This window comes from Zootoca vivipara, chromosome 8 (assembly GCF_963506605.1).
Source record: "Zootoca vivipara chromosome 8, rZooViv1.1, whole genome shotgun sequence".
In the NCBI taxonomy this organism is placed as follows: domain Eukaryota; kingdom Metazoa; phylum Chordata; class Lepidosauria; order Squamata; family Lacertidae; genus Zootoca; species Zootoca vivipara.
In genome coordinates, this window is record NC_083283.1 from 83,126,358 (window position 1) to 83,147,588 (window position 21,231).

The following is a 21,231-nucleotide window of genomic DNA, read 5'->3' on the forward strand; positions in this document are numbered from 1 at the left end:
GACCTCTGTTAGACCTTCTGTGCATGCTAAACATGAGACAGCGGAATGGCTTTGCCCTCGACCCTGCTGCATTGCCTCTGTCACATGGTGTATGTGCATAGAGCAGTACCTGTGGAAAGGATTGTTGCATGCACTCTTGTAGACACCCCTACACAATCAGTTCCACTGTAGGCATAGAGGTATTTTTCTTCCTGTGTTCTGCTGAGCACATGGATGTTTGGGTGGGTGGGCTCAGTGAGATGTGGTCTTGCCTTTCTCTACACATTCATTGTATGTGTGGAGACAGGTGTGAAGAGGACCATTGTGGAGCATGGTACTGTATTCCTTCATTTGTGTCTGTTCTCGGATGGTTCCAGTTAATCACTGACTATGTATGTAAAAGAGAGAAAGAACCAGTAGTTGGCCAGCAATAGGATATCTTCATAGAGTACAGAACTGGAACTCCAGAAATGAGGATGGTAATGACTTTAATGTTGTATCCTCTGTAGGAGCTGCATGCTCAAGACAATGAGGAACTGCTGGTGCACCTCTTGCTATTCGAAGAATATGCTGAAGAAGATTCTGCAGAACTCAAAAACCGCTTTGAGGAGATTCGCATTGAAATGGAATATCCTTCTTCTGAGAAGCTAGAAGAGAGATGTGCTAATTTTAGATTATAAGCTTCTTGGGGCAGGGACCTATCCCCTTATACTTTGTGAAGTGCCATACATATTAAAAGCATTTAACTTGTAACACGTTGTTCTGGCCTGGTTCCGTATTTCATCAGAACAGCTAATCAATATGGCATTGTGCCCCAAACCTGCACCCACTCTCTGTTCAGTTTAAGATGAAGCCTTTGATAGTTGGGGGTAAACTTAGGAAGGAAGGGAGGCTGTTTCTCTTATGCATGAATAAATTAAAAACAACAGCAACCGCAGGCTTCCCTTACACATAGGCATTGGCACTGAGGGGCTAGTTGCCTCTGGGAAGGAGAGAGAGATGCGAAGCTGGTGGAAGGGTAGAGGAAAAGAACAAAGGACTAGTGGGAAAGGTTTGGTGCCTGGATTTGAAGAACTGCATCACAAGAAACAATGTTTTAAGAGTGATTATTTGTGCACTTGGCCACCAGAGTGCACCTGAAATATGCAAATGTATTCACGAAAACAGAGCGCCCCCAAAAGGAACCTCTGTTTTAAATGCCCACTTGTAGCCAAACCCACAATGGGAATCAATGTGTTCAGGAGTAGGGGCAGGTAAGCCATCTTGAGGAAGAATGACTGGAAATGTGTTGAATCCTAAACGGTTAGTTCCTGGGACCCAAAGTTGTGGTATCTCCCATGATCTGTCTATTTGAGCTGTTATTAGTTTTGTACAAAAGGCGTGTAGCCAGACTATGGTGGTAAAAGCAAGGTTTTACTATGGTGAATTGTGTATTGCATACAGTTTTATAGAAGTCATTTATGATTGGTGTGTAAGTTGAGAGGGTGGTGGATAAGTCTAAGGGGATAGACTAGCTCTCCCAAGGGAGTTCATGTGTGTGTCTTCAAAGTAGCTTTTGCATCCTTAACCATTGATTTCCACTGATTTCAATGAAGTTTTCCAGATTCTGCACAATACAGTAAAGGACTCTAAGGCAGAGCAGCATCTCCTTTCTATTCTGCAGCATCTCCTGCTAGTCCGCAATGACTATGAGGCCAGGTAAAGAGGGGAAACTGCTCTTGATTCACAAAAGGTGGTGCTGGCAGTATGTGGACGACAGTGATCAGGGATGTACCTAGGGGTTTGATTCGCCTCTGCCAAGAGAGCAGACCCAGGTGGGCACAAAAACTGTGCCTCTCCACTCGGACTCAGAGTGGCCAGGAGGTAAAGCAATGAGCAGAGGCAGACAGACAGACAGACAGACAGACAGACAGACCAGTGGTGGTGGAGGAGCAGCAGCAGCAGAGCAGAGCAGAGCAAACTCCGATGGCTGCAAAAGAAGTCACTGACAGAGCACCAAAGGTATTGAAAAGCAAACTTTTTGAGATTCTGCTCCATGGTTTCCCTGGCTTTGGAGGCACCAATACAGCTCCTTGCCAAGGGCACAAGGGAGCCTAGGTACGCCTTTGACAGGGATGCTCATTAGGGTTTATTTGTTGGGGTGGGGATGGGGAATTCAGGCTACTACAAAATTCATGGAAGAAGTTGATCATCAAATGCCTCTGCTCAGAAAATGACATTTTCCTGAAATTAGAACATTTTACCCCCACAGCATGAGAAAGGGTGATTGGACAGTAAATACGGAATTAGAAGGAAGGAAGGAAGAGGAAGAGGTGGGAGTTGGGAGGTAAATGAGCAGGCGTGTCTTCAGCAATGTGTCACTATGAAGAGGACAGGGGAGCGTTTCTCATGTAGGTAGGCCATTTTGTGTAGTTGAGAAATAAAGGCATTATTGCCTTGGCTGGGTCTTGGGGTGCAAGCCTGCACTCTTGCACATTGGCACTAACACTCTTTTCCTTTCTCCTACCCTAGGCCTCAGTATTTTAAGCTGATTGATGAATGTATTTCTCAGATAGTCCTGCACAAGAATGGTGCTGATCCAGATTTCAAGTGCAAACACCTTGACCTTAATATTGAAGGTCTGATAGGTAGGTCTGGACACATTATGCTTTGAAAATTGCACACACACAAATGTCTTTTTCCTCAAGATTCCATGATATGAGATACTAATGCAGCAGTATAGTAAAATAAATTATGGAGAATGGGTAAAAGGTAAAGATAAAGGGACCCCGACCATTTGGTCCAGTCACGGATGACTCTGGGGTTGTGGCGCTCATCTCGCTTTACTGGCCGTAGGAGCTGGCATACAGCTTCCAGGTCATGTGGCCAGCATGACAAAGCCGCTTCTGGTGAACCAGAGCAGCGCACGGAAACGCCGTTTACCTTCCCGCCGGAGCTGTACGTATTTATCTACTTGCACTTAGAGCTTTTGAACTGTTAGGTTGGCAGGAGCAGGGACCGAGCAATGGGAGCTCACCCCGTTGTGGGGATTCGAACTGCTGACCTTCTGATTTAGCTGTGCTTAGGGACCCAGGTGGCGCTGTGGTTAAACCACTGAGCCTAGGGCTTGCTGATCAGAAGGTCGGCGGTTCGAATCCCTGTGATGGGGTGAGCTCCCGTTGCTTGGTCCCAGCTCCTGCCAACCTAGCAGTTCGAAAGCACGTCAAAATGTATGTAGATAAACAGGAACCGCTACAGTGGGCAGGTAAACAGCGTTTCCATGTGCTGCTCTGGTTTGCCAGAAGCGGCTTTGTCATGCTGGCCACATGACCTGGAAGCTATACGCCAGCTCTCTCGGCCAATAATGCGAGATGAGCGTGCAACCCCAGAATCGGTCACGACTGGACCTAATGGTCAGGGGTCCCTTTACCTTAGTGTAGATTTTAGGCGACTTTGGTGTAGAATTCTTACTTACCCCCCCAAAAAAATCAGTACCAAGTGCCTAAATACCCTAGTCCCAATGAAATATCCTTGTTCCTAAGTGGCCTGATAAAGCAGGATGAAATAGGTGTCTCCAGCAGCTGTGCTAAGTTGTGCCACACACACTGAATTGACCCAGCTTGATTTTAAAATTGAAGAGGTTCAAGGAGACAAGGCAGGGCTTTCCCCAGAAGATAAACTGTAATGCACTGCAGATGCAATTGTGATATAAAATGGAGTGCCCCCCCCATTGTAATGATCTTAACTGGTTCGTCCTTTTCTCTCTCTGCAGATAACTTGATTGATCAAAACAAGGTGGCAAAAAGTCAAGCCAAAGCCATTGAACTGGAGAAGAAGGTTAATATTCTACTTACTTATTTACTTAAAGTGTATTTGGACTGCCTTACAGGACTGTCCTTTTAAAGCGGTTTACAAACATATAACAAATAAAAGTAGAGTTCCCGTAATGCAAAAAATGTAAATGCCAAATTGCAACCAACAAAATGTCAAACAGTCAGTGAGCAGTAACTACTGATTAACTAACCCTTTAAAACAGAGTACGGTGCAGCATAAAAAATAGCTGCAAGATCCAATAACCAGCAGTCTAAATCAGATACTCAAAGATCAGCAGCAGCCTTAATAAACTCCTCTTAATTTAAAGCGGGTAGAAACAGAAGGGTTTCTAAAGCCTTTTTCAAAGCTGGCCCTAGCAAGGCCAATTGCCCATCTCTTGGGTGGGTGTTGCATAAGCTGGGGCCCACCACTGAAAACTCTGTCTCTAATGCCTGCCACTCTAACTGCCCAAGGCCTCTGAAGCCAGTCACAAGGCATAGGCCTGAGGTGGTTGCCTCGTGTGCCTTCCTACCATCCCTGGGACCGTAGTTTAGACTATAAGGCCACTGAGCAGTGTCCATGTTGCTTCTGTGTGCAGGCAATTTAGCAGAGATGGGGCACTCGGCAAAGGATTTGGAAAGATAGGGGAATTGCTCACGGGTCAATTATTGTGATCATGGTCACTGATGAAGGGATTCATAATAGCTCAGGAAGATACCTTAATTTATGAAAAGGATGTAGGCAACCCAGAGACCCAAGTCCACAAGCTCAGTCTCCAGCACCTCCAGCAAAAGGATCTTGGGTAAACAGGCTGGGAAGGATCTCAGCCTGGGACTCTGGATTGCTGTTGCCAGTACCAAGAGAGCCTATGGATGTTGGTGATCTGACACTAAGTAAAAGCGAAACTAAAGAAGTGCCATGGTCAGATCACATCCTGGTGCAACTGGACTTCTCCGTGACCCTTTCCCCCTCTGCAGGGAGGTGGGACCGATTCGGATGGTCCGCCCCTGCCACTTAATGGATCCAAATGGTTTCCAGAGAGTGGTAGGGGATGCTTTATCCCATGTTGATGGCCTTTCAGCTGATTCCCTGGTGACCCGCTGGAATGTGGAGTTAGCCAGGGCCATTGACTGTTTGGCTCTGAAGTGCCCTCTCCGATTGCATGGAGCCCGGACAACCCCATGGTTTTCTGCTTATAGAAGCCATTTTCAACGGTATTAGCCTTTGTCTCCTGGTCCTTTTAATCTGGATTATTTTGTAATTATGCAGTCCCCCAAAAAGGGACACAGGATTTCGGCTTGAGGTCCAACCAACATGGAGTACATTGGAATGATTTTTTGCATTTAATATTCTTCCCCTCAGCTGGATTCCGAGTTGACTGCACGCCATGAACTACAAGTTGAAATCAAGAAGAAGGAAAGTGATTTTGAGCAAAAAATTCAAGATTTTCTCCAAGAGAAAGAAAAACTAGTAGCTGAGAAAGAGCAAGTTATTTCAGAGAAGCAGAGCCTGGAAAAGGATAAGACCCTGCTAAATGACAAGGTAATGTTTAGGATGGAATATTGCCTGAATTTATTTTGGCCATAGGGGATCAGTGTGGTGTATTCTGAGTGTTCAGATCCTAAGGGGCCAGACCTTCTTGTGCCATGTTGATAAGGAAGCCCCAGCTATCTCCCCACCCCTGAAATCACCAGCCTTGCTGATACCATTAAATGACCAGTCAAGGGCTTTGAATGAACCCCCATATTTCTCCCCTGAAATATATCTAATAAAGCTAAATCCAGAGATTTGATTAAACATTGTCGAGTTGCATTACCAACCTCTGAGAAGACATTAGCCCAAAATTGGGTCACTCTCACAAAACCGTTACAAATGTTTAAATAAACATTTTACCTCCCTTTACTAGCCAGCTGAGGAAACATGAGCTGGTTGGAGTGGTATGAGTTGCCATTTTTGGATTATTTTTAGAGCCAATTCCCGACTAGAAGTAGAAAGACGTTTGCATCATTTTGCACCCATTTACAATTTCGATACCAATTTGCCAGATCTCAGCTGTGATGTGAAGAACCAAGGAAGTAGCACCAGCTCAGAGATCAAAGTGCAGTATCAAATAAACGGCAGTTTGTTTTGCTGGCATGAAAATCGGATGCTCTGCTAAGCTTACTTGTTCCATTTCATTTTTTTAAAAAAATGTAGGTGGCTGTGCTTGCAAACGAACTTGAAGAGACCAAGAAGAAGATGGAGCAGGTCTCCTCTTTATCTGCCGAACTCCCACAACAACTAGTTTCTTTACCTGGTGAGGCAGGAACACCTCCACCTCCACCTCCACCACCCCTTCCTGGCATGACTGCAGTGCCTCTACCGCCTCCACCACCTCCGCCACTTCCTGGCACAGCTCCACCTCCACCTCCACCACCGCCACCTCTTCCTGGGATGCCAGGGATGCCCCCACCACCACCACCTCTACCAGGGATGCCAGGGATGCCGCCACCACCACCACCGCTGCCAGGAATGCCTCCACCACCACCACCTCTTCCTGGGATGCCAGGAATGCCACCACCACCGCCACCTCTGCCAGGGATGCCACCGCCGCCGCCACCTCTGCCAGGGATGCCTCCACCGCCACCACCTCTTCCTGGGATGCCAGGGATGCCTCCACCGCCACCGCCACCTCTTGGGGTGCCACCTCCTCCCATGCCACCTGGGTTTGGGGCCTATCCAGCTCCAGTTCTCCCATTTGGATTGACTCCAAAGAAGCAATACAAGCCGGAAGTTAAGATGCGAAGAACGAACTGGTCCAAGGTGACGTTCAGCTAGTGGATTTATAAATATGCTTGCTCCGTCTTCTTTGTCCACCAGCCCTCTTAGCTCCTGTCTGCCAGTAACAATTGAAGTTTGAGTGAAGAGAAAAATTAGCCTTTCAGCAATGAATGAAAGGCTTCTTTTTCTGTGATACCAATTTAGCTTCTTGTGATTTCATGAAGTTAAGGTTGGGGGATATTCTCTCTCCTCCTATCGCCAGTGGCCATAGCTGTTTGTGTGTGGAATAGCAAAAATGTTTGTTATGGAATCCATCGTTTTCACAGCATTGGTTGCGGAAGGGATTGTCTTGACAGGGGTCAGCAAACTTTTTCAGGAGGGGGCCGGTCCACTGTCCCTCAGACCTTGTGGGGGGCCAGACTATATTTTTTTGGGGGAAATGAACGAATTCCTATGCCCCACAAATAACCCAGAGATGCATTTTAAATAAAAGCACACATTCTACTCATGTAAAAACACCAGGCAAGACCCACAAATAACCCAGAGATGCATTTGAAATAAAAGGATGCATTCTACTCGTGTAAAAACACGCTGATTCCCGGACCATCCGCGGGCCGATTGGGCGATTGGGCTGGATCTGGCCCCCAGGCCTTAGTTTGCCGGATTTATGTAAAATAAGGAAGATACATCTTTGATGTATAGATGTAATTATGGATAATAAATCATGAAATTTTAAAAAAAGTCCCCAGATTCATGTGGGGAAAATCTGGTAACCATAAACTAGCCCCTCAGTGCCAATGCCTATGTGTAAGGGAAGCCTACAGTTGCTGTTGTTTTTAATTTATTCATGCATAAGAGAAACAGCCTCCCTTCCTTCCTAAGTTTACCCCCAGCTATCAAAGGCTTCATCTTAAACTAAACAGAGAGTGGATGCAGGTTGTGGACACAATGCCATATTGATTAGCTGTTCTAACGAAATATGGAACCAGGCCAGAATATAGTAACAATGTAATTGTTATTCCAGTTACTGGAGGTGATACACACCGTTCCTAATTCAACAGTTAGGCTGTGAAAGAAGCAGAATACAGTGGTGCCTCGCTTAACAAACGCCCCGTAAGACAAAATTTTCGCTTAAAGAAAGGATTTTTCTAGCGGAGGTTGCCTCGCAAGACAAATTCGTTTTACGAAAAATTCGTCTAGCGAATCGCGGTTTCCCATAGGAATGCATTTAAATTCAATTAATGCGTTCCTATGGGCAAATTTTTTTAAAAAAAAAAATTCAATGCATTCCTATGGGATTCGCTAGACAAATTTTTCGTTATAAGAATAGACCCGTGAAATGAATTAAATTCGTCTAGTGAGGCACCACTGTACCAGCTAAGCCCAAACTGAATAGAATAGTATTGGCTGCTAAATTCTAGTTCAGCAGTAAATATACACATGCATCTGATGAAGTGGGCTCTATTCCACAAAAGCTTATGTCATAATAAACTTACTAGCTTTACGGTGTTTCAACATTATATATATTAAAAGATGTCTGAGTTTGCTAATCTCCTGTAGAAACATTAAGTAGAGTTCATTTGTGCCATAATTTCTGCCTGTCTTACTTCCCCTATAGATTTCAGCTTACCAGCTCTCTGAAGGCTGTTTCTGGGTCAAAGCTAAGGAGGATCGTTTTGAGGATGATGAACTCTTTGCCAAACTGACTCTTTCCTTCGCGACTGCACAGGCCAAATGTAAGTGGTGTATTTGGGAGCAGCATTAGCTGAAGTGGAAGGTGGGGAGATGCCTTCAGGAATTCTCCATGGGAAGCAGATGGCGACAATGGCCACATTGGCACACCATGCTAAGCCAGAAGCACTCGCTCCTGAGGAGGAGATCTCAGCCACTTTGCTTCTCCATGGGCATTTCAAGGTTAGCAAGGCATGGCAGCTAAGCAAGGTTCGGGAATCGGAAGACAAGGCTTGTCCCAACAACTCCAATTTTGCTTTGGGGAAATAATCTTCTGTGGACCTTTCGTGATCAATGGAATTTGAGGCAGGGTGTGGGTTGGAGCTTGTTTACGTTTTGTCTCATGTGGTATTAACACATATTGATATGTACTTTTCTCTCTCCTCTCTTCACTGGTGATTCTTGAATTGGATTCATTTTGTCATGGATGGCTGCAGCCAAGGGTGAGTACCTTAAACATCCGCAACAACTTCAATTTAGATATTATTCCTATTTGTAATTTTGGCAGGTTGGGAAACCCCTAATCATTAAAACATCATCGTACGAGAAGAATAGGAAACCAAAATTATAATTCATCATATTAATTAATACCCCTATTATTAATTGTCACCTTTATTTCTCTCATTTTTTATTATTCCAGACCGATTCCAGAATTCTCAGTTGTGGAATTGGAATCAGACAGTTGGAGTGCCAAGTGCCATTTAATAGAGGGATGCAGAGGGTTTGAAACATGGGGTGGAAAACAGGAAAGGGTCAGTGCAGACCAGAAAAGACCTTGTAGCAGTTGCCTGGCAGTTCTGCCCATGCCCAACCATGCATTGCTTCGGGCTGATGATATCTTACCATTCCTTAATATGTTTGACAGCCACAAGAGCGATAAAGTTGCTGATTATGAAACCTCATAGTCTCTGGGAGTCCTTGACTTGCTGCCTAGTCCCATGCTATTCAGTGCTTTCATTCGTTTGACCTCGGTTCCTACGGAGGTGGTCAATTAGTTCATTCTTCTTTATTCCGTTAGCAGGACAGGGAGAAGAGGTCCGGCCTAAGCATCTCCCTGACATGCTATTGCCCAGTGTGGAGGGCAATTTTCTAAGCTTTTTGTTATGTCAGCTTCCTTTCTCTTGAGGGAACCAAGAATGCAAGTGGGGAGGCAGTTTGAAGAACTTGTCACTTGACAGACTGAAGCTATTCTCTTGTTGATCAGTTGGGTTTTTTGCTGTCTCTCTGGCTGGATAGGGTTCTCTCTCTTTTATTTTGAATGTTCCTCTCAGGTCCTGATGACCAAAGCTAATAAGCACACCATCAGGCCTGTTGTCCTTCCTCAGCAGAATTAGCCTAGTTATAAATAAGTATTCCACACACACCCTTACAGTTAACCTGATGCTGCTAGCCCGCACATTAGTTAGGTTCTAATTTTATCAACTCTGGGGTTCCTGTGGTAATTGTCAGAAGGCAGCTTCCAGTCTTGCATGAAGGAAATGTCACTTGCAGAGTGGAGAGCTCTTTCTCCACCTTCCTCTGGCTTCTCTCCCCAGCCCACGGCAAGCGGTTTGTGCTGAGTGCACACAATTCTCAGTTGCTGTAGTCAGGACAGAATATCTTGGTGAGAAAGGTGATGTGGGCTGTGCTGTCTTTAATTTGCTGTACCTGCCTGTGGGAACAATAGCTCTCTTCTTCCCCATTTTTTTTCTTTTTGTGTATGTGTGTGTGTGTGATTGACATAGATATCCAACTAGTTGTTCATATCTTCTTTGATGTTCTTATAACATTAAAACTTTAAAATACATAACCATTATCTGCTTAATATTTAAGTGGTCAACTGACCAAATATCTTTTTTGTCTGGTGAGATACCTGATCTTACCTGGATCACCTGTGGAAATGAATATGGGAGTGGAAAAGATAACTGTCTGAGTTGGCTTCTATCTGACAAAAGGAGATAGTAGCCACTGGTTAACTTCACTTGAAGGATTAATATTTCACCCTTGATCAAAGTTGTGGTAGATAAATGTTGTTGAAGCCACAAATAGCACCTCTGCATTTTTCAAAAAGGTATTTTTTTATTTATGAGAATGAATATAAAAGGGCATTAAAGCTATCGACCCAGATGTCTTGTGGGATCTTGTCCTCATGAGAGCTCCATTTCCCCCCTGAGCCTTCGATTTTTCATTGAGATTGCATCTGCACTTAGTCCTCTTCAGTGGAGTTGGTTGTCTGCAAGCAGAGCAGTGGTGTCTGAAAGGCACAGACTGCACTTGGGCCCCAGACTAGCCCATTAAGTCATACATTCTCCAGGAGCAATAGGTTCATTTCAACATTTTAAGGAGGGCCATGGGGCTGTGGTTTTAGAGTTAGGTAAGTGACTCTTCTTCAATTTTCTTTTCTCTCACTCTCACTTTTTTGTAACTTGGCCTTTGTCATATATTAGGTCAGTCTGATGTCTTATGACAACTGAGTGCATTGGAGTCATACTTTAAATGAATCCTTCCAGGATTTTCAAAGAGTGCTAACAGATGACTTGTGCTTAGTGAGACTTGTGCTGTATTTCCAAATCATCAACGTAATTTGTAACCAAGGAGACAGCAGGATGTGTGCAGACCCTAATTTTGGCAGATTGCAAGCCTTGACACTGCTTTTGGACAATATCTGGACTGCCATCTTTGCCAGTTCCTGTTGATCATCATATTCGCTTCACAGCTCCAGTAAGCAAGTGTACGTTAACAGGCTTATTTTCTTCAAGCACTGTTTAATTGTCCCTGAGCAAAGCATGCTTTCAAAGCAAGGTCAGTTGCTGCCTGTCTCTTCTTTTTTCAGCTCTGCTTTTCTCTGTTTCAGGGTTCTGTCAAAGGAAGTCTTGGGCAATCTGTGTAGTTGTCCAAGGACTCTGTGTTGGATGCCCTTGGGATGATTGCTCCAGTGTTTGGGGAGGAAAAAGCAAACAGGTGGACTCCTACTGGTTTCTTCCTGGGTTTTTTTTTGCATGTTTGGCTCCTTTTACCATGGTGGCATTATCTTCTGTAGGTCAGCTAGTTATGCTGGAAGCCGGAAATGCATGTTGAGCAAACATTTTGGTTTGAAATGTAATTCTTTGGTATAGATTAAGATTCATGCAACCATCTGACACACACATAAGAATGATCACCTCAGTCTCTTCCTGTGTCTCTAGGTACAGACTAGTCATAAAGGTAAAGGACCCCTGACCATTAGGTCCAGTCGTGACCGACTCTGGGGTTGCGCGCTCATCTCGCATTATTGGCCGAGGGAGCCGGCGTATAGCTTCCAGGTCATGTGGCCAGCATGACAAAGCCGCTTCTGGCAAACCAGAGCAGCACATGGAAACGCCGTTTACCTTCCCGCTGTAGCGGTTCCTATTTATCTACTTGCATTTTCGACGTGCTTTCGAACTGCTAGGTTGGCAGGAGCTGGGACCAAGCAACGGGAGCTCACCACGTCACAGGGATTCGAACTGCCGACCTTCTGATCAGCAAGCCCTAGGCTCAGTGGTTTAACCACAGCACCACCTGGGTCCCACAGACTAGTCATAGGAACCAATAAACATTTTCTCCAGAGAAGATAGGTGTGACTTCTGCCCAACCAAAGTTCCGGGCATGTTTCTTGGTTTAAAAAGAAGCACATAAACATGAAGTACAACATACGATGCTGTACCTATTCAGCTTAGCTTGCCAGATTTTCACTGTCCTTCTAAAGATGGTGTGTTTTGCTGTTTATCTCTAAAAGAGTCTCACTTGAAGCATTGCCTGCCCGGTAAGGTCCATCCCTTTGAGCTGTTTCTCTCTTGCTCTGCGTTCCAGCCCTCTGGGTCTTCAGTGAATATAACCCATGATCAGGAAATGAAATCCTTTCTGGCTAGAATATATTTGTGAATCTGTTAAAGAGGCAATGAATTGATCAGAAGGGTTTCACTTGTGGTTCTTTAACAGTCTCATTGTGGAGTTTTTTTCAATTGTATTTTGTCTCCAAGGAGTGTACAGACATATTGTTCGTCCCTTCCACACCTTGATGTAAAACTGACACCAGAGGCAGGTTCTTGAGGCAGGAGGGTGTTACCAGGTGTACCACTTTCTTTCCCAAAATGATACCTTTATCTAGGAAAAATTATTATAGCAGAAGAGTGCATGTGCCCTCTAGTGGACAAGATGAAACATTACACTGGAAGTAATGTGAGACTAAACTACAGAAGCCAGGAATCTGGTTTTGGGATCCTTAATATAATCTGCAAAGTTTGTTATGGTTATCACCATATTTGTGAGGTAGAGTCTCATTTTACAAAGAGCTCCTGTGATTCAGTAATTAGCCCAAGGCAAAGCTTGAATTCAGTTGTTGCAAGCCCCAATCTGCTTCTCCCTGTTCTACCTGTTTTTCTGGATCTCTCCTATCTTTCATGGTGCTGCACTCGAAGGTCCATGCCTTGCTCTTTCATAGCTTCTTCATCATCTGAAGCAGATTGGTTGTCTTCCCTCTCTTTGCCCCTTGTTTCTAGTCTGACTTTCCCTCCTATCCCATGCCTAGTTTTACAATTTGTGGTGGACCCCTTTAACATGAGCTGAAGCTTCAAAAGGCATGCGTTCCTCTCTTTTCCCACTTCCCCATTCGTCTCTCCACAGTTAAACTCTTACTGAAACAAATCCAAGCTTCACTGAATTGCAAATGTCCAAATTTCCTAAAGATAGTTATTGAATAGTGTGTTAGATCACACCACAGTAGCAGAGGAAAGCTGAGCCAGGGTTGAAGGAATCATGAACCGACTTAAACAGAACGAATAGAGTAAAATGTTCATTCCTAGTCACATTATAATTAAACAGTTGGGAGTGACCTCAAAGGTCACCTGCATTCGGAATTGGCTGAAATGGTTTCTTAGATCTATATTGCAAGCTCCCTGCTCAAGGGAGTTGTGTCCCAAAGGCCCAGATCTTCCCATTCTTACATAGCCCTCAAGAGTCTGTCCTCTTGGTGGCTGATCCTGGAGTTCATGCTTTGCTTAGAACTCAGCCAGGTTCACTGTTGCCCTAAGCCTTGCATTAGCTCCCATTCTAGGTCTGGCAGGGGGCTTAAGACTCCAGCAGGTGTCTTGCTTCAGGAAGGATATCTCTGTGGTGCTAGAGCTTCCTGAAGACTTCGTTTCAGGGGAGGATATAATTACACAGAGCAGGACACACGACTAGCTCATTGTTCTCAACAGTTTTGAACTTTCAAGTCTTGCCCCTTTTATGCTGACCAGCCATCTTTCCTGTAGGTGAGCATGCTGAGATCTGTTAATGAAGCCTGCTGCAGCACAGGAGGATCTATAGATTACGGTGTTCATTCAAGTGCTAGCATTAGAAGGATTGGCTCAAAATTGCACCCTTACTAAAAACTTACTAAGCAAGTTTCTATGATGAGTAAGAATCTCTCAACTGTGTGCTTTGATTGCCACCTAGTGGAAGTAGGGAGAAGGACATGAATGAGCTCAAAACTTGGTAATACCTGTGCTTCATACAGAGGATAAAGCAAAAGAAAAGACTGTTTTGAAAATTAATTTTACCTGAATCGTCATGTATTCAGCACCAAATGTTAATGAGCAAAAACAGATGGAGTAGCTAGCATAAAGCACCCATTTCCAAATACATTCCTTATTGGTGTCTATGCATATTGCAATCTTATGATCACCAGGAAAGAATTTTATTGGTGAGGCTTGTATGATCAGCCTTTTCGTGCATGTTTTGGTTTTAGCTTGCACGTTGCCCGCCTTACTTTTTGTGCATCATACAGAGGATAGGCAATAATGGTGCAACGTCCTTCGCATCTCTGTTAGTGTACCAGGTCAAGTTGTCTCACATAGCTAAACAGCTTAACAGGCCTTTAGCTAATCCAAAGTTTCATTGTCTAGGTCTACATTTTTAAGTAGCAAGATTGCGCACACTCCATTTGCGGGGACGACCAGAATAGTAATGCTCCAGGCCAGATACTTCGCAGTATCTGCATAGTGTTGGGAGCTTTTGCAATAAAACATGTGACAGGTACAAGTACACAGTAAGAAATATTTTATGTGAGCCATTCACACATTGCTTCTTTCTTCTTTAGTTTCAGATTAGGGTGTTTCAAGTGCACCTAAAAAAATCCAACTATGAATGGGGCAGGCATGTACATGTGAATTATACAGGCCCACTTGGCCCCATGATTGGCTGTGATTTCTTGTTGAGCATATAGATAGGCAGTGGAACATCCCTCAGGTGCAGCTAGAGGCAGGACTCCGCTGTGACATTTCCCTGGGGTGATAAATGTGTTCAGGACCTAGTGTCAGCATGGCAGAACAGAATGGGAACCAGCCTGTTTGGACCCCTAAAATAGTGAAATTACCAGTGGGAATGGCCACATGACCCCTCAGTCTGCCACATCCCCTTCAAAATTCCCACAGGCTGAGATTCTGGTGAAGTACGCTTTCCTTCATGGCGGGGGGGAACATTGCTGTGTTTCCAAACTTCAATAAATGCATGACTATCCCAATAAGTGTGTTGCAGGGGCAGGGTGGGGGTGGGGGGCAGAGATTTTCTATTTGGTACATTTCACGTGTGAGGATAGGCCAGTATCCACAAGATGCCTCTTGGAGTGTCAGAAGAGAAGAGAGGGTCCGTTTTCTTCCAGGCCCGGTTTACGTCCCCTGGATGGCACGGCTGTTCCTGCGACGTCATAAGGGAAGCAGCATCCCCTTGCTTTGAGCACTGCTTTCCCGTGGCTTCGTCCCATTCCAGTCATTTGTGCGGGAACGACTGTGAATGGTTTGGTGTCACTTGCAGCCTCACAGCACACGCATGTTGTCAAAGTGGGATGGGAGGAAGCCACAGGGGAAGTGTTTGTTCCCACTGTAAATAAATGTGAATTAGTTGCAAGAGAATGAAAACTGCAGTTTTAGAGAGATGAAATTTCCGCAGAGGGGCACGTATGTACTTGAATAGATGTGCAGTCATAGGGGTAGAAGCCGCTAGCTCAACTGACATGACTTTCTGCATTCATTCTTGCACAGAAACATGCCAGCAGCAATATTTGAAGATAACACGAAACCCTAATTATACTAGTAATCTGAGAGTGTTACAGATGTACGACTTTGTCCTGGAAACAAATGGTCATCCACAGGGCTTTTCTCAGCTGGAAGTTGCTGGAACTTAGTTCTGACACCTCTCGGGTGGGTGCCATTGCCGTCGCAGTGGTACCTCGGGTTAAAAACACTTTGGGTTACAAACTCCGCTAACCTGGAGGTAGTACTTTGCCCCAGGATGAGAACAGAAATCGCATGGTGGCGGCAGCAGGAGGCCCCATTAGCGAAAGTGCACCTCAGGTTAAGAATGGTTTCAGGTTAAGAAAGGGCCTCTGGAACGAATCAAGTTCATAACCCGAGGTACCACTGTTCATGGTGAGTTCTGGCACCTCTTATTATTATTATTATTATTAAAATAGCACTGGACATCAGTCTGGGATAAGTGGCTTGTCCTCCGGGTTTATATGTGTATTTTATTCTATTTTTAAAGAAACCTTGGGGAATCATAGGTGACTATAGCAAACCCTCGCTGTGGGTTGTTTATTTGCGTCAAATTTCTTATGCTCCCACCATATTGTTGGGGTATTTCTTAAGTGAGGAATCTTTATACATTCCTTTTTCTAGTGGAGGAAACACTTGCTTGCAGTGCCTCTTCCATCCACCAGATGTGCGCAGTTGAGCCACTTTGGCTCCGTTTCCTGGCAGTGATGTCAGAGCCATTGGATTGGAGGATGCTGTCGGCTGACATTGTGTCACCAGGGCGGTGGCTCCCCTCCTCCCCCTCCCTCTTCACCCTCCCCTCTCCCCCCTCCCCTCCAGCTGGCCTCGTTTCTCAGAAACAAAGGAAGGAAAGGCCTGGGTGTTTCCTTCCCACAGACAAAGGCTTTTCTCTTGCTGCCGGAGCCTATGGCCCCCTCCATCTGCTGCTTTCCTTTCATGCCACCTATTCCCCAGTGGGGAAACTTTAGCAGCAGCTCAGATCACATTTTAGGGGTTCTTTTGTTTTTTGTTTTTAATGTGGCAGAGGAATTTGCCAGTCCCTTCTGGGCGGGAGGCTAGAGAGAACCTGAGATGGTGATTATTATAATCTGGGGAAAGCCTTCCATCTGCTTCTGATCTACCACATCCTGCTTTAACCCTTCCCTGCCCCCTTTGTTTTATGCTGTGGAGATGCTGCAGATCAATATTCTGGATTTCTCTTTGGGAAGGGAGGGCGGCCTCAGCTGTTTCCCTTTTTAAGTACCTCTGTGGCCATTTGCCTTATTCTGCCTAGGGTGCTGCCCTTACCTGCCCTTGAAATTAATTCTTTGTGCATTTTTGTGAAATGAATGCCCCTTATTTTGCAGCACTGCTGGGTCACTCCAATTCCCTTCACTCTGCTGCCCTTCCTGATGTTGCCATAGCCCTGAACTCCCACAAGGGTGCGCCTCTGTGCCTCACCCATGCCCTACACTACAGCCCTGGCAACTGCTTTAGGCTTAGGGACCCACCCGAACGTGTAAAATGTACTTTCCCAGCACTCCTCTGCTGAGTCACCCAGGTTGAGCTTGGGAAAAGATTGCCTTAAGCTGTTCTTGCAAGTCAGGGCACTCACCCACAGTCATCTGAAGTCATCTTACATTGCTAAAGTTATGAAGTTGACCATTGTTCTGATTTCTTAACCTCAGGACAAAGTGTGTGTCTGTTTTCCAGATCTTCCTCTGAGTCATCACACACCCCCTACTTTGCAGATTGCCAGCTCATTTATGTTCCATACTGAGCAGCTCAGGAGGAGACACTGGCATTGTTTATCATTTTGTGATCTGCCATGTGTGTTAAATCCATAAGACTTCTTAACAACTCAATGTATGCACTGTTGCTTACGCATATACCTTGCTAGATGAGAGCCACTCTAGTCCAACTTTCTTTGGTAAAATCCCAGCAGGCAGTAGAAGACGGTCTGCCAAAAACTGCTCAGTGGTTCCCTGGTGGATTGTGGTCTACCTTCTGTGTACTCTTGTTTTTTCCATGAGCCGCACAACATGCATGTCTGAATCTCCTGAAAGGATTGCCGGAGAATCACATGCATGCCACCTTGGGTTCTCAGGGGCTGCTTCCATCCTACACACTTTTCAACCATCTCAAGGGAGTGAAAGAAGTTGCTAAGGGTCATGTAAACCTCCTTAGCCAGGTGTCCTGATCTGGACAAAAGTCGCATTACTATGCCTCTGAGTCTGTAAACAGAGGTGGCTTTCCAGCTGCAAATTAATGGAATTGTGAGGAAAGTGAATATTTCCACACAAAGCTTGACCTCCCCCTTTTCTACGTTTTTGTGGCTTCAAATCACTTTGCTTAACTGGAGGTTCTCTTCAAGAGTTTGGGTGAGTTTGTGAAAAGCAAGTGGGTGTTGGCATAATTTTCCAAATATTGGCGTGCAGCATGAGGATACCCAGGGAGCCCACTTTTGAGAGTAAATTCATCACCATCATTTATTTTTTGTAAGCTCTATCAGAATGTATGGTTTCTAAATTTGGTGGCCATTCCCATTTGTGGTCAGTAATTAGGACGTGCCATAGCGGCTCCAGGGTGAAGTGCATGTCTTGCACGCAGGAAGACCCAGGTGCAGAAAGCATTAAAATTAATAATAATAATAATAATAATAATAATAATAATAATAATAATAATTTATTTATACCCTGCCCATCTGGCTGGGTTTCCCCAGCCACTCTGGGCGGCTAAAGCAAAGCTGGAGAGGGAATGCAAAGGCTGTACTACTAACTTAGCCCATTTTGCAGCTGTAGAATCACGTCTTCCCCCCCTCCTTGCCAATTCTTTGTTGTTGTGAGCAAGAAAGTAAAAAAGTTTGGCTGTGAACATTTTAAAAGAGAGAGAAGGTACAAGATGAATGTGGGTCTGTTGCTGTGTGTGTGGTTTCCTAGCCATGCAAGTGTCAAATTCCTGTTTACATGCAATTGCAAAAAGAGATTTCTGATTACTTTAGAATCTCTTTATAAGGAAGAGATTATTTCACTTTTTTTTAAGTATTATAATTTGTTATACCATAGCTTTCTCTGTTTTCTAACAGATCTGTCCTAAACTCCCTTTGAAGTGCAGTCTAATCCCACTGCTTCTTAACTAACAGGAATTTTCTAGGGATCAGGTGCTGGACTCTTCAAGCACCAGATGGTGCTGTTGCCCTATTTTACTATTTCCTGTCTTCCTTTGCCGCATTCAGCCATTTTAGAGAGGATGTTTGCCTTCCCTCTAGACTCCATTTTGTGTTTATGGCGCAGAGAAATAAGACTCAGGAAGGGAGGAGTCTGCAGGGAGGAGGGTGAGGCAGGCTGAGTCAAAGGCTGCGACTTTTTGATGTGTCTGCTTCCTATCCCCTCTGCCTCTCGCAGGCATGCGCAGACACACAGGCCAGCCCCAAGCAAACACCACCACCCCCTGCTTCCTCAGGAAAGCTTGTCTTGTGTCTGTGTGCAGAGTGATGCCACAACACACCACAGGGAAAGATATGCTTATATATCTGGCACAGTCTGCAGCATCATTCAGCTAAACCAGAAAGGAATGCTTTGCCCTGAACTGCAGTGAGAATTTTTTTTCCAAAACAGCAACAGAGGAAAAAGCAGAAGTGGTGGACAAATATAATTGTTATCTTAGTCTATTTTATTTTATTTTATTACCAACTGCTGTGTGTGCCTGTCTTGTATCTCAATGCTGCACCTGAAAGCCAGAAGGGTTGAATGCTTGTGAGCTGCAGTGGCCAGAGTTCTAGAGAGCTTTGACTCTTACACACTGTGATGTGAATCCCCTGAGTTCTCTTTATGAAAGATGAATTGGCCATTTGGGTTCTCTTTGCCACAATTCAAGGATTTTTATTTTTATTTTAAATTCATTTTGAGATGCAAAGTGTATCTGCTTCTTTCACATTTCTTCTCTTCCTTCTCCTTCTTTTGTAGCTCAGGACCCCCCTTCTCTGCCTGTCTCCATATTCAGTGATCATGCCTGCTGGAGCCAAGATGCTTCCACAGGGTCCATTGCCCCCCCACCCCCCACCCTGCTTGCCTTCACTAATCTGAGGTCATCTTTGCTCATTTCTCATTGAGCTGATAAATCTGTGGCTGGTCAGTACAACTTCAGAATGTACCTACCTGTATTCAGAATGTAGGTAGAGGCTCACGTGAGTGAATGTTATTCCACATAGAAAAATATTTCCTGCCCATAGAAAATTAGCCTTCCTAGCTTTGCCTTCTCCCTGGCATCTAGTTTTCTGCATGCAAGGAGTATTTTTGTAGGCGAGACATTCCATTTTTAGGAGACACTGGTCCTAAAAGATTTACATTGGCTCCCAGTATGTTTCCAAGCACAATTCAAAGTGTTGGTGCCGACCCTTAAAGCCCTAAATGGATTCAGTTCTGTATACCTGAAGGAGCATCTCCACCCTCATCATACAGCTCGGACACTGAGGTCTAGCTCCGAGGGCCTTCTGGCAGTTCCCTCCCTGCGAGAAGAGAAGTTACAGGGGACCAGGCAGAGGACCTTATCAGTAGTCACACCCACCCTGTGGAACACCCTCCCATCAGATGTCAAGGAATATACAACTTTCTGATTTTTAGAAGACATCTGAAGGCAGCCCTGGATCAGGAAGTTTTTAATGACCGATGTTCTATGATGTTTTAATTTGCTGGATGCCACCCAGTCAGATGGATGGCATACTACTACTACTACTACTACTACTACTACTACTAAATATAATATTCTGTAACCCTTGCTTCATTCAGAAGATAAGCAGCTAAGATACAGGTTTACCACCTCAGTGAATACTTGCTTCTTGTACTTTTGATTATATTTCTGATTTTAACAGCCCACACAAATAGGCATATAATTTCTTCCCCAGCCATCTCCACATCATAGTTAAAAGCAGAATTCCTCTTTCTATTCTTGTCATCTCCCCCTTCTCACCAGTACTAGCATGTGAGGCCTTTTCTCATCTGGAGAACCCCCATCCCACATAGATATGCTAAAGGCAGCCATGCTCCCTTTCCATCTCGGAACCCTTAATTTAATTTGTGCACTGATGCAGATGCACAGAAAACTAGGTCAGTGACTCTAAAACCTTACCCATAATACTCATAACCTATGGAGTATGTGTCAGACAGGGAGGATAAAATGTCATAGGAAGCTATATTAAGGCATTGCCTCTAAGTGAATGACGTTGTCCATTCTTCCCTTACCCTTCCACCCACCCACCCCAAATCTTCCCGTCTCCCCCTGGAATCCTGCCAGGGAGTTTGATTCAGTGCGCCACTTACATGCAGTGGCCCTGGCCCTGTGACAGTGGAGTCCCTCCTGCCAATGTATTGCAGGGAAGCTTCTTAAAAAGCAGAGATTCCTTTTGCCTTCAGATTTGGGAACCAGTGGGCTACCCTGATGACAATAAATGCGAGAGCTCTGTGGCAATGCAACAGTGTCTGTGATACCCTGTTTACATAGAAGCACAGAACATGAATGCTTTGAAGGAGAAGGTATCTGATGAAGTGTGCATGCACACGAAAGCTCATACCAAAATAAAAACTTAGTTGGTCTTTAAGGTGCTACTGAAGGAATTTTTTTATTTTGTTTCAACTCAGACCAACACGGCTACCTACCTGTAGCTTTGAAGGAGAGTTGGCTACACCCCTCAGTATGTAGGAAGGGAGAAGGAAAGAGACTGTGGCATGGTGTTAGATATTGCTAGTGTCTGGAAGGAATCCTTGAGAGCAAATCTGCATTTTATTTTCTTAATTTTTGATAAGATACTTCGTTCACCTTTCACTGTATAGTCCCAGGGCAAGTTAAAACATTACAGTCATGCAACTGAAAGCAAGTAGAACAGTTTATACAATTATAGAAACTAGTAAAAACAAAATCTGAACAAAAGAAGCCTAGTATAGGTTAAATAAAACAGGAGCGG

General features: G+C 44.6%; 1 protein-coding gene across 1 annotated transcript in view; it reads left to right on the forward strand.

The window, feature by feature from the left end:
* The window catches only part of LOC118079381 (protein diaphanous homolog 1), an 86,712-nt gene that overhangs the window by 32,324 nt on the left and 33,157 nt on the right, over positions 1-21,231 (forward strand). Inside the window, exons 11-17 of the mRNA XM_060278094.1 lie at positions 489-607; positions 1,561-1,677; positions 2,491-2,606; positions 3,731-3,795; positions 5,134-5,313; positions 5,968-6,573; positions 8,150-8,267. Coding sequence (XP_060134077.1) covers positions 489-607; positions 1,561-1,677; positions 2,491-2,606; positions 3,731-3,795; positions 5,134-5,313; positions 5,968-6,573; positions 8,150-8,267 — 1,321 coding nt within the window. The remainder of the gene's footprint in view (positions 1-488; positions 608-1,560; positions 1,678-2,490; positions 2,607-3,730; positions 3,796-5,133; positions 5,314-5,967; positions 6,574-8,149; positions 8,268-21,231) is intronic.